Source organism: Heptranchias perlo, chromosome 15 (assembly GCF_035084215.1).
Source record: "Heptranchias perlo isolate sHepPer1 chromosome 15, sHepPer1.hap1, whole genome shotgun sequence".
NCBI classification, from domain to species: Eukaryota; Metazoa; Chordata; class Chondrichthyes; order Hexanchiformes; family Hexanchidae; genus Heptranchias; species Heptranchias perlo.
Genome location: NC_090339.1, coordinates 5789303 through 5802033, shown reverse-complemented (window position 1 = coordinate 5802033; position 12731 = coordinate 5789303). Strand labels below are relative to the sequence as shown.

The following is a 12731-nucleotide window of genomic DNA, read 5'->3' as shown; positions in this document are numbered from 1 at the left end:
GAGCGAAGAGAGGGGTGAAAAGCAAGAGGAAGAGAGGGAGAGGGCAACCGAACCTCAGGAAAGATATATTAGCCTTGGAAGGGTTACAGTGCAGATTTACCAGAATGATACCAAGGTTTAATGAGTTAAATTATGAGGACAAGTTGCATAAATTTGCCTTATATTCCTGTGAGTTTAGATGGTTGAGCCATGATCTAATTGAGGAGTCTAAAATGATAAAAGGATTCGATGGAGTAGATACAATGAAGCTAATAGGGGAATCCAGAACAAGGGGGCACAATCGTAAGATTAGAGCTAGGCCATTCAGGAGGGAAAACAGGAAGCACTTTTTCACACAACGGGCAGCAGAAATCTGCAACTCTCCCCCCAAAATCTTTGTTGGGTAAGGGTATCAAGGGATATAAAGCAAAAGCGAGTATATGGAGTTGAGGTACAGATCAGCCATGATCTAATTGAACGGCAGAGCAGGTCCAAAGGGCTGAATGGACCCTGTTCATATAAAAATGCTATAAAAAAGCAAGTTCATTCTCTTGTTGAGCCAGGGCATTTGCTCAGTGGTCTTTTTGGGAAAAGAAACACACACATGTGCACAGATACATGTGCACACACACTCAACTTAAGTACATCAGCTCTGTTAACACACCAAATAATGTTAGCATTTTACAAGGAACACAGGAACTCTTCAATAATGAAACTGCTCAGATCAACATCAAATCATAAATCTACCACCCACAACACTCAATATTAAATATACTGCACCACAGAGTTTCTATTGTCAGTCATAATTAGTGACAGATTTTTATTATTGAAAACTATCAACTTTATTATTTATAATCTAAGAGGCACAGAAAAGTAATGTTCAATACTTCTATCCCACTATGCAGACTGAAATAATACATGTACAATATAAACTGTGATGAAGAGATAAATCGTTGGGCTGTAGTTACTGGAACTATTGCGAGTCAGCATTTTGGCAAACACTAAACAAATGTCAATTCACTGACAGTATTGACGGCTAATGGCACTTCAGCATTATATTGCGACAGGAAATTTGGCGAGGGTGACAAAATTTTAAAAAATCAGCAAATGCTCTGGTGGCAAAATAAAGCAAATGAATGAGATTCCTGGAGGGGTCAGTTCTCGCCCCCCAAAACCCCCGTCCCCAGCAGCAACTCCAGATCAGAATAATTCAGCATTTGCATTAGTCGAGTACGTAAAATAGGGCCAGCAAGAAACATCAACACCTACAACTCCTAACAGATGCCGACGAGGACCTCTAGGCAGCAGCAGCCCTGGTGCCACAAACTCATGGAGATGGAAGAGTTTAGTACTGAAATTACACTATAGGATAGTAGCATACAAAAGCTTCCCTCCTCTATTTTAGCAGAGGCATTTATTTATTTGAAGTAAACATGCTAATACCGCCACTAAAATAGCGGCAAAGGGAATTTCAGATGCATTAAGCATTACAACATGCATTTACATAGCACCTTTAACGTAGTAAAAAACATACCAATACGCTTTACTGGAGTATAATCAGACAAAATTTGACACCAAGCCAAAGAAGGAGACATTAGGACCGGTGACCAAAAGTTTGGTCAGAGAGTTAGGTTTTAAGGAGCGTCTTAAAAGAGGAGAAAGAGGCGGTGAGGTTTAGGGCTGGAATTCCAGAGTTTAGGGCCTAGACGGCTGATGGCACAGCCATCAATCGTAAGGCGAAGGAAGTGGGGGATGCACAAGAGCCCAGAGTTGGAGGAATGCAGAGATCTCAGAGGGTTGTTGGGCTGTAGGAAGTTACAGAGATAGGAAGGGGCGAGGCCATGCAGGGATTTAAACACAAGGATGAGAATTTTTAAATCGAGGTGTTGCTGGATTGGGAGCTAATGTAGGTCAGCGAGCACAGGGGTGATGTGTGAATGGGTAGCAGGCTTTGGATGAGTTACCAAAGCTTAATTCAAGTAATCTGTTTTTGTTTATTGACTATACTTCCAGTTGGTGGTGAGTTAAATGCTCCTACACGCTGGCACAGTCTGGATGATGCAGTGAGTGGACACGAGAACTGAGAAACATCATACCCATTCGGAGCCCAAACTGACAGGCTTACCCAGGCAGCTGACACGAGCACTAATAGGATACGTGGCCTTGGTATATCTTATGAATTAGTTTCTCGGTTGCCAACTGCAAAGGGCCTAGATAGAGATGTTTGAAAACACTCCAGATGTGATTGCTCAGGGAAGTGTGCAGCTGTGCTGTGACATCATTGCTACACAAACATGCAATTTGAAAATCAGTCTGAACAAAGTGCACATTGTGTTGGACTGGGTTTAAAAACAAGCAGGCAAGGACCACTGCATCCAAATTTGCTTCTGGGACTTACTTCAGTGGACAGCTGTCACCCCTGCCTCTCACGTACCTCCAAACAGGAAGGTCTTAACCTGACAAGTGATCGCCTGCAGATCCACTCAGCTGTAGTGGTCTCTGCCAAGGACATCAAAAAAGGGAATAAAATAAAAAAGCATAATTTTTGAAGTTGCACCCACACTTTCACTATGACACAGGTTCTTTATTCATTAAATAGCTGGAACATACTCTACAATTCTGCTAGCTGAAGTTAGGGCTGATATTTTAAGCTAACGTTTGCAGACACTGACATTATAGATCAAAATAAATCAGTGAAAGCTAACCACTATCACTCGATATTTGTCTTCTGCAATGGCCTACAAACCAAAATATGTATCAACATGTATTTAAATAAAAGGTGTCCAAACCTTTTGTCTTTGTGGGCCACCCTAGTGTAACCCAAGGAACCTCACAGGGCACAATTAAAATTTGAACCATTAATTTGCACACATGTCAAGCTGCAGATACCAACAGATCTAGATCTTCTGATTTAGGAGTCATCCACCAATGAACGATAGTATTAAGAACAGCCCTTTCCAAACCTCCAGGCCCATAAAATTCAAAACTGGACAAACCAGTCAGTAAAGAAATGTAAGCTAAGTAGAACAAAGTTACCTGGGCTTCATGGGCTGTATTGTCAGGGCTCACGGGTTGGATACAGCCCACAGGCTGTAAGCTTGGAGACCCCTGATGTAAATACAGCAGTATTCCAGTGCACAGTGCCACAAAATGCTAAGTTATAGACTACACTCGTGATTTCCTACATGTCAAGCTCAGCCACAATATCAGAGATGTCTCAAATGAAGGCAAGAACTGACCCACAGGGCATGAGGAAAGAATATGTAAAGTGGAGGGCCAGTCACCCAGGCTGCTCTCACACATCTGCAAGCAACCAGATCATGAGTGACACTGACACAGGCCTGGCAACAAGTCACCACCTGGTTTGGCAACAGGTCACCAACATACCCACCGCAACGGCTGAATGGTTAATAAGCATGAAAAGTCATAGACACTGCTACTTGCAGACTTACATTCATGTTGATGAGCCTAACAATGGAGTACACCTTACTTCAGCAATTCACCTTAACAATCAACACTGGGCACTGCTCCTCAGGAAGGATATATTGACCTTGGAGTGGGGTACAGTGCAAATTTACCAAAATGATATCAGGATTAAAGGGGTAAATTATGAGGACAAGTTGCATAAACCTGGCTTGTATTCCCTTGAGTTTGGAAGGTTGAGGCGTGCTCCAAGTGAGCTCTTTAAAATGATTCGATATAGTACCCGCATAGTAGGTTGTTACATAAGGTTAAATCTCACGGGATCCAAGGTGAGGTAGCCAATTGGATACAACATTGGCTTGACGACAGAAGACAGAGGGTGGGTGTAGAGGGTTGTTTTTCAAATTGGAGGCCTGTGACCAGCGGTGTGCCTCAGGGATCAGTGCTGGGTCCGCTGTTATTTGTTATTTATATTAATGATTTGGATGAGAATTTAGGAGGCATGGTTAGTAAGTTTGCAGATGACACCAAGATTGGTGGCATTGTGGACAGTGAAGAAGGTTATCTAGGATTGCAACGGGATCTTGATAAATTGGGCCAGTGGGCCGATAAATGGCAGATGGAGTTTAATTTAGATAAATGTGAGGTGATGCATTTTGGTAGATCGAATCGGGCCAGGACCTACTCCGTTAATGGTAGGGCGTTGGGGAGAGTTATAGAACAAAGAGATCTAGGAGTACAGGTTCATAGCTCCTTGAAAGTGGAGTCACAGGTGGATAGGGTGGTGAAGAAGGCATTCAGCTTGCTTGGTTTCATTGGTCAGAACATTGAATACAGGAGTTGGGATGTCTTGTTGAAGTTGTACAAGACATTAGTAAGGCCACACTTGGAGTACTGTGTACAGTTCTGGTCACCCTATTATAGAAAGGATATTATTAAACTAGAAAGAGTGCAGAAAAGATTGACTAGGATGCTGCCGGTTTGACTTATAGGGAGAGGTTAGATAGACTGGGACTTTTTTCCCTGGAGAGTAGGAGGTTGAGGGGTGATCTTATACAAGTCTATAAAATAATGAGGGGCATAGATAAGGTGGATAGTCAAAATCTTTTCCCAAAGGTAGGGGAGTCTATAACGAGGGGACATAGATTTAAGGTGAGAGGGGCAATTTTTTCACTCAAAGGGTGGTGAGTGTCTGGAACGAGCTGCCAGAGGCAGTAGTAGAGGCGGGTACAATTTTGTCTTTTAAAAAGCATTTGGACAGTTACATGGGTAAGATGGGTATGGAGGGATATGGGCCAAGTGCAGGCAATTGGGACTAGCTTAGTGGTATAAACTGGGCGACATGGACATGTTGGGCCGAAGGGCCTGTTTCCATGTTGTAAACTTCTATGATTCTATGATTCAGAGAAACGATTTCCCCTCATGGGGGAATCAAGAACAAGGGGGCACAATCTTAATATTAGAGCTCAGCCATTCAGGAGTGATATCAGGAAGCACTTTTTCACACAATGTAGTAAAAATCTTGAATTCTCTCCCCCACAAGGCTGCAGGTGCTAGGACAACTGGAGCTTTCAAAACTGAGATCGATAGATTTTTGTTAGGTAAGGGTATCATGGGATATGAGCAAATGCAGGAAAATGGAGTTACGGTACAGATCAGCCATTATCTAATTGAGTGGTGAAGCAGGCTCAAGGGGCTGAATGGCCTCCTCCTGTTCCTGTGTTCCTATCTCTGCAACCTTCTCCAGCCCTACAACCCTCCAAGAACTCTGCATTCCTCCAATGCTGGCCTCTTGTGCACTCCTCACTTCCCTTGCCATGCCTTCAGCCATCTAGAACTTAAGCTCTGGAATTCCTTCCCTAAACCTCTCTGCCTCTCCACCTCCTTTGAGATGCTCCTTAAAACCTAGCTCTTTAACCAAGCTTTTGGTCACCCCTCGTAATATCTCCTTCTTTGGCTCGGTGTCATTTTTTGTTTGATAACGCTCCTGTGAAGCGCTTTGGGATGTTTTCCTACGTTAAAGGCGCTATATAAATTCAAGTTGTTGTAGTTCCTAGGACGATTTGCACTGTCATTTTCCTATGTTTCACCCTCTTGTAATATTTCATAGGGGAATAATGAATGGCATTTGAAATAAATAGAAGCAGTGGCTTCCTTGGATTAACTAAGCAACTGTCTAATACCGTGAGCATGCCCTTTAGCTAATACAAGATATTTTCCGTGATTGAAGAATTTGTTTTGTTTTAACTTTGCAGCGCATGATCATTTGGTTACATTCTGCCTTAAAAACCCTTTGGACTGACAATTTTATTTTATTGCTACATACAGAGATGTGTGTTTGCTGATGCATCTAATTATTCTGGGGAGGGTGGAAAGGTCCTCTGTATAATGGCTCACAATTGCACTCGCTAATGACTGCATGTGAAACTCTAGGTTTAAGGAAGAACACTTTGGTAACCAAATACTGAATATTTTCAAAATTCAGTTTGCAATTTCCAAGAGAAGTGACATTGCAATAATATTAATATGCAATTTCCAAAATGTTGGTGAATCCCTGCTTCAAATTTTTGTCTAAACCATGAATTACCTTCTGTGACAGAACATCAAAGTCAATCTGTTCCAATTAATCATGAAGCTAAAACATGATACACACAGCTTCTAAGGATGCACTTAACTGTTAACTATGTAAATACATACTACATTCATGGTCAGGGCCTGACCTAACACTGGAACAAAGTGAAGTGCAACTCCACAGAGGAGGGAGTCACGCTTCTCTTCATTTCAGATTCAGTTTGATTTACATTCCAATTTTACCGTCAGTTTCTGTGAAGTGTGAATGCAACGCATAAGTGACAGATGGAAAGGGATCCATAAGCCTGCTCAGTTTTTAAAACACGTTTAACAATTTCTGTACTAATATAAAATTATTTAAAACTTGCATTTATATAAGATAAACATGGTTTGTTTATTCAGGAAAAAAATTAAGGAATTAAGAGACTATATCCACAACTACCAGCAGTATTCCATTCATCCCAGTCAATGAAAAGATTAGGCACAAATTTGAATGAATATGTTTTAAGGAGCGTCTTGAGGATGCATTCCCTGCCTCATTTACTCTCGTAACTGAAACTCTGATTCATGCACCACGTTTTGAAGAGGCACCTTCTTAAAGAGAAGCATTTCCAAACAAAAATTCAAAACAAGGGTTGCTAAATACGAGGGTAACGGCTGTCAGCCATTACCTTGTGAATGCTTATGGTGCTCGTACCAAGTTCCTGTCTCCACCATTGTATTGGAGATGTTAGACCTGCCTCTCTTATTTCAAGAGGTGTTAAGCCACTTAAAATAAACAGGTCGACATCATTGTTAAAATAGCAGAGACAGGAATTTGGTACAAGCAGATTACACATTCACACAACATCTCTGACAGTCATTTCTACCCTGCGATGCCTTAACATATATCACATTGAAAGGCACTACTGTATATCATCATCATGGTGAAAATGACATGGATCTTCTCCCACTCAACACAAACTGTTTTTGTTTAGTGAGGACAGCGCCCAACTAAAAATTATTTTATGTTGCTATGATCTTCGGTTGCTGGGATGCAACCGTGCTGGACGGTAGGTTTCAGAATCAAAAGTATGTACATTAATATATGGAAGAAAACCCATTTCAGTTTTATATTCATATTAAAAAGCATTGACATCTTTAAATCTAGACAGATTATTACTGCAATGTTTTAAGAATGTACAAAATTTTGTATTATATATTTAGGTTCAAAAAATTATGCAGTTAATCAATTTTAAAACAGGCAACTTACAAGGTACCAGCCTCCATTGTTAGACCACAACTTGTTCTAAGTCAATTACAACTCTGGTCTATACTGAAATCTACATCACAGTGCCCTTAAAATTAAATTCTGTGAAAAATGAACCGTATAGAAGTAGTTTTCGTAATCTGCATACTGTCTGTCACGAGTTCACAAGAGAACTAATCTGAAAGCAGATCACCAGAAGGGAACACCACAGCTTTCTATTCAACATGGAGTTTTTTTTATAGAATCACATTTCTGCTTTTCACATCCTCTATCTTCATCAAAAAATCTTCATCATTTTTGTTTATTCGTTCATGGGATAGTGGCGTCGTTGGCAAAGTCAGCATTTATTGCTGTACTTACTGTAGTGTGCTGCCATATAAAGGCAACTCCTGGTTTCAATACAACCAACTGTAATTTGAATTTAAAGCAAACTAAGGAAGATAAGCATTTTGAAAACATCCATAAAAATGTTACAAGCAACCTATTCCAGGACAGCCTTTTGGAAGGATGCTTCTTGTGTAGATACCATACATTCTGATGACCATACATACACTACAAGGCTGATACCAGAGTTGAGTGGGTACAACTATCAGGAAAGACTAAACAGGCTAGGACTCTTTGCTTTAGAAAAGAGAAGGCTGAAAGGTGACCTGATAGAGGTCTTCAAAATTATGAAGGGGTTTGATAGGGTAGACGTAGAGAAGATGATTCCACTTGTAGAGTCCAAAACTAGGCGCCATAAATATAAGATAGTCACTAATAAATCCAATAAGGAATTCAGGAGAAACTTCTTTACCAAGAGGGTGGTTGGAATGTGGAACTTGCTACCACCTGGAGTAGTTGAGGCAAATAGCATAGATGCATTTAAGAGAAAGTTAGATAAACACATGAGAAAGGAATAGAAGAATATGTTGACAGGATGAGATGAAGTAAGTAGAGTGGGAGGAGCACAAACAGGGGCATAGACCAGTTGAGACGAATGGCCTGCTTCTGTGCTGTAAACACTATGTAATTCTGATAGAAATGCTAATGTGCCAAATATTGCTAACGCTTTTACTCAAACAGGCAAAAGCACAAGCTTATTTGCCTCTATTCTGATGGAGAACTCAACCCTCCTTTATTAAAAAAACAGGTTGTATACAGCTGTAAGTTTTCACTCAATTTCAACTGATCGAAGTTGCAAAGTTCAGTGCCATTAATCTTAATCTATCATTGGCATAAGTGTAAGGATTCGGTTGAAATGAAAATGCAGCAATTAGTTAATTGCTTAAGTCATGTTAGTTATCAACAGAAAGGTACGAGAGTTTCTTTCTGAGAAGACTTAGTGAAAATGACCATCTATTGTGATTGTTGTGGGTTTTTGTTTTCTTTAGTCCTGTGCCCAGCAGCAAAAAAATTCAAATACAAAGTTGCCATTTGTTACTTCAAATGTGTAACAGGAAGAATGTTCACCACTAGCCTGCGGCAATGGGATCCAAAGGGTTTCATGAATAAAATTCCAAGTTCCAATCTACTTGTGATTTATTTTGATATATTTGCTTACTGAAGTCTCAGGAATTTCCAATGGCTGTGCAAAAATAGAAACAGATCTCTCGACAGGCTACCTGAATAATGGTAGGTAAGGAGGGAATTTTCTGGGGCAGTGAAACAGGTAACTATGACTACCCAAATGGCAATCTACACTGGGACAGGTAAATCTGGACAATCCAGATCTCGACTTTGCTGGCCCAATATCTGTTTCACCGGGTCTGCGACAGTTCTTTCTACTGACATCAGCACGTTTCCCAAAAACACTGATAGCCTGAAAATGAAACTGGTGTGTGACATCCCAATAGCGAGCCTGGCTCAGTCCTTGGAGTCTCCAGTCTCCTCTCCGGATTAAAAGGCACCTCGGAAGGTGTCACTTCAGTGCAGCACTGAGGGAGTGCTGCACTGTTGGAGAGTGTCTTTCAGGAGAGACATTAAACCGAGGCCCAGTCTGCCTTCTCAGGTGGATGTAAAATATCCCAAGGCATTATTTGAAGAAGAGCACGGGAGTTCTCCCGGTGTCCTGACCAACATTTATCCCTCAACCAACATCACTAAGAACAGATTATTTGGTTATTATCTCAGTGCTGTTTGTGGGACCTTGCTGTGCACAAAATGGCTGTCACATTTCCTACATTACAAGTGACTACACTTGAATAAAGTACTTCATTGGCTGTACAGCACTTTGGGACGTCCCGAGGTCATGAAAGGCGCTATATAAATGCAAGTTCTTTCCTTTTCCTTTATAAAGTTTTGCTGGAATTCCTTGAGAGATCAAACTGAGGAAAGCTTTATTTAACGTTACAAAGACCCATATTCAAGCAGGGTCTACTGCATTCGGCAAAAGGTCACTTGTTAACAATGATGACTATTCAGGCGACACTCAGATTCCAAAACATCTTACTATGCCAGCGCTGAGAGTTCATACACCAGTTGCAATTACAAAAAATGTAACAGTAGGAACACTAAGACTCAGCTGTCTTTACAAGGGAGTTTTTGTTATTTTAACCCACCACGTTATGCCATGAAAAAAATCTTTTGTGTCAACAGTATCTTCAACTGAAAGACTGCCTAATGTGCACATTTTAAATTGAAATTAATTTTTATAAAATATCTATTTTTAAATTAAATATATGCATACTTGGAATACTCTAAATTTGCTCAAGAACTTTTCAGCCTGTACGGGTCTCCTTACTGCTGTGTGCATCTGAATAAAAAGTAGTTGCACCTCATTTTGTTTTACAGAAGCTTGCACCAAAGCACTCAAGGGAAAACAATGTGTGCAGGTGGCAATTTTATGTGCCGATTAAGTTTAACTAACAATGTGCTGCAGGTTGAAACTACTGGGGTATTCTATTTCTGTACTCACAGGACAGGAAGTAACAGCAGAACTGCCACTAACAGCCGTTGGTTTCTGAACTGCAGCAAATTTTCACACATATGCAAAACCAGAACTTAGGTCCCAAGATTCTGTACAAAGCTGTAACATTCCATAGCAAACGCTCTGTAGGATATAATTTTAATGCGAGGCAGTCATTCCCTCACTGCCACCCTCCTCCACACACATACAAAATTAATTTTATGCAAGTTTTAAAAATGGGTAAAATCTTCTGTCCACAAAAGTACCACACTTAGAACATGTACCGACGAAAGGACTGCGACCTGAAACTTTAACTCTGTTTCTCTCTCCACAGATGCTGCCTCACTTGCTGGGCTTTTCCAGCATTTTCTATTTTTATTTCAGATTTCCATATTCCTCAGTACTTTGCTTTTGATAGAACATGTACTGTATGCGTACTGACCTTTTTTATCCCTATTAGGTAGAATAACAAGACAAAGCTCGAGGCAAGTACAGTGACCAATGAATATGAACCCAATGTTTGCTTGGAGCACAGAATTAAAGAAGTTGTACTGAGGAACCAACAGGCAAGTTCCCAAAACCTAACGCACGCTCCAACAACTCTAAAGGTGCAAGTGATTGTTAATTCTGTATCGGAACTTCTAATCAAAAACCTGTCTGGTCACTCAAGTGTTACATTTGGGGTTCTCTGTTTTTGGCTTAAGCTAACAAAACCCTCTAGAATCCCACCAAACTGGAAATTTGTCAAATTGGTGCTTATTGTCATAAAGTGTCACTACCACAATGGGTAGTGGAAATCTGGAATTCTCTTCCACAAAAGGCTGTGGATGCTGGGCCAATTGAAACTTTCAAAACTGAGACGATAGATTTTTGTTTGGTAAAGGTATTAAGGGATATGGAACCAAGGCGATAGATGGAGTTAAGATACAGATCAGCCATGATCTAATTGAATGGTGAAACAGGCTCGAGGGGCTGAATGGCCTACTCCTGTTCCTAACATGTTCCTATGTAAAGCCTGAAAATGTTGCCAATAAAAGATCTAATATTCTCATCAGGATCTCTCCATAAATCTTTCAGGCTGCGTTGAAATGTTTAATTGTGCCTGCTTGATTGTGACAGGAAACCCATGGAATGGCACGTCCACTGCTTCCGGTCACTGACACTGGCACCACAGTGCCAAACTCATTAAAATTCTACAAAGTACAAAACGCCTGCCCAGAGGTACTGCAGAGGCCCAGAACTCTAGAACATTATGCTAAATTAAATCCTGATAATATCTGAGGATATGAGAGGGGAGAATGGTTTAGTTTTCAAGTAGTGCCATGTAACAATACCACCTGACACTAAAAATACAGCAATCCATATCACTAAATATTTGCAATTGCAGACTTAAAGAATGAACCAGCAAGTTAAGATGGCAACAGCCCTAGCCAGATAAATCCTGTTAAGACAATCATTACATTAAAAAGGAAATGCAAAGAAGAAAAAGCTGGGATTCGTGCAAATCAGGTCCCATTTGTGTCCTTTATCTAGAAGATGGTTCTTGCTGGTAAGACTTTGCCGGAATCTACCCAAGATTGTCCATGCAAGGCAAGTATCGGTCTGAAGTATCTGACATCAACGTCCAACACATGAGGCATTAATTCACGATGGCCAACATTGTGACAATTAATGAAACCCCATAGGATGAACAGGGACCCAGAAATGGCGGTAAAACTTAATGCAGACAACTGTAAATTACCACACATAGAAAGAACAATGGATAACACGAATGACATTGAAATGGCTATGGGTGATGTAAGAGATTTTGGGGTTTTAATAGACTTAAGACTTAAAGACTCAAGGGTCAACATGTCCAATTAAAGTGAAGCTTTCGGGAGCCTAGAGTCCAGAGAGAGCGCGGACCTGCGAGAGACCGGGGGCAAAGCATCACGAGCGAGAGAGGACCTGCGAGAGACCGGGAGGCGGGGGATCACGAGCGAGTGAGGACCTGCGAGAGACCGGGAGGCGGGGGATCGGAGCAGATAAAAAGCGAGGTCCAGGGAGCAAGGTAAAAACCTAAAGTGACGTCAGCACAAGGGACGGAACTGATTGGCGAGTAGCTGGTGAGTGTTTTTTTTAGTCTTTAGTTTATTTCTGTTAAGTTTAGTTGGTAATCTAATAAAATGAGGCATGGCAGGGCAGCTCAGACATGTCGAATGCACATCCTGTGCCACGTGGGAACTCCAGGACGCCTCCTGTGTCCTGGACAACCACAGGTGCAGGAAGTGTTGTCAGCTGGAGGAGCTCGAGCTCAGGGTTTCGGAGCTTGAGCAACAGCTGGCGTCACTGCAGTGCATTCGCTAGGCTGAGAGTTTCGTGGATAGCACGTTTCAGGAGGTGGTCACTCTGCAGCTTAAGAGAGTGCAGGCAGAGAGGGACTGGGTGACCGCCAGACAGACAAGGAGGGCCAGGCAGGTAGTGCAGGAGTCCCCTGGGGGCATCTCACTCTCTAAACGGTATTCAGTTCCGAATACTGACGAGGGAGATGTTTCCTCTGGGGAGTACAGCCAGAGTCAAGTCCACGGCACCACGGGTGGCTCAACTGTATTGGGGGGGGGGCGGGGGGAGGGAGGTCAGGAA

At 41.5% G+C, this 12731-nt stretch overlaps 1 protein-coding gene across 5 annotated transcripts in view; it reads right to left on the bottom strand.

Moving 5' to 3' along the window:
* klhl13 (kelch-like family member 13) overlaps window positions 1-12731 on the bottom strand; it is a 241560-nt gene that overhangs the window by 173306 nt on the left and 55523 nt on the right. Inside the window, exon 2 of one of the 5 annotated variants that reach the window (XM_067996804.1) lies at window positions 2378-2478. The exons of 3 other annotated variants lie outside the window; for them this stretch is intronic. Coding sequence is in view for 1 of the 2 variants with exons in the window: in XM_067996803.1 (XP_067852904.1) it covers window positions 7226-7242 (17 nt within the window). In the remaining variant the exon portion in view is untranslated. Of the gene's footprint in view, window positions 1-2377; window positions 2479-7225; window positions 7332-12731 lie in introns of those variants that run through there. One more of the 5 variants, XM_067996803.1, reaches the window with a different exon arrangement.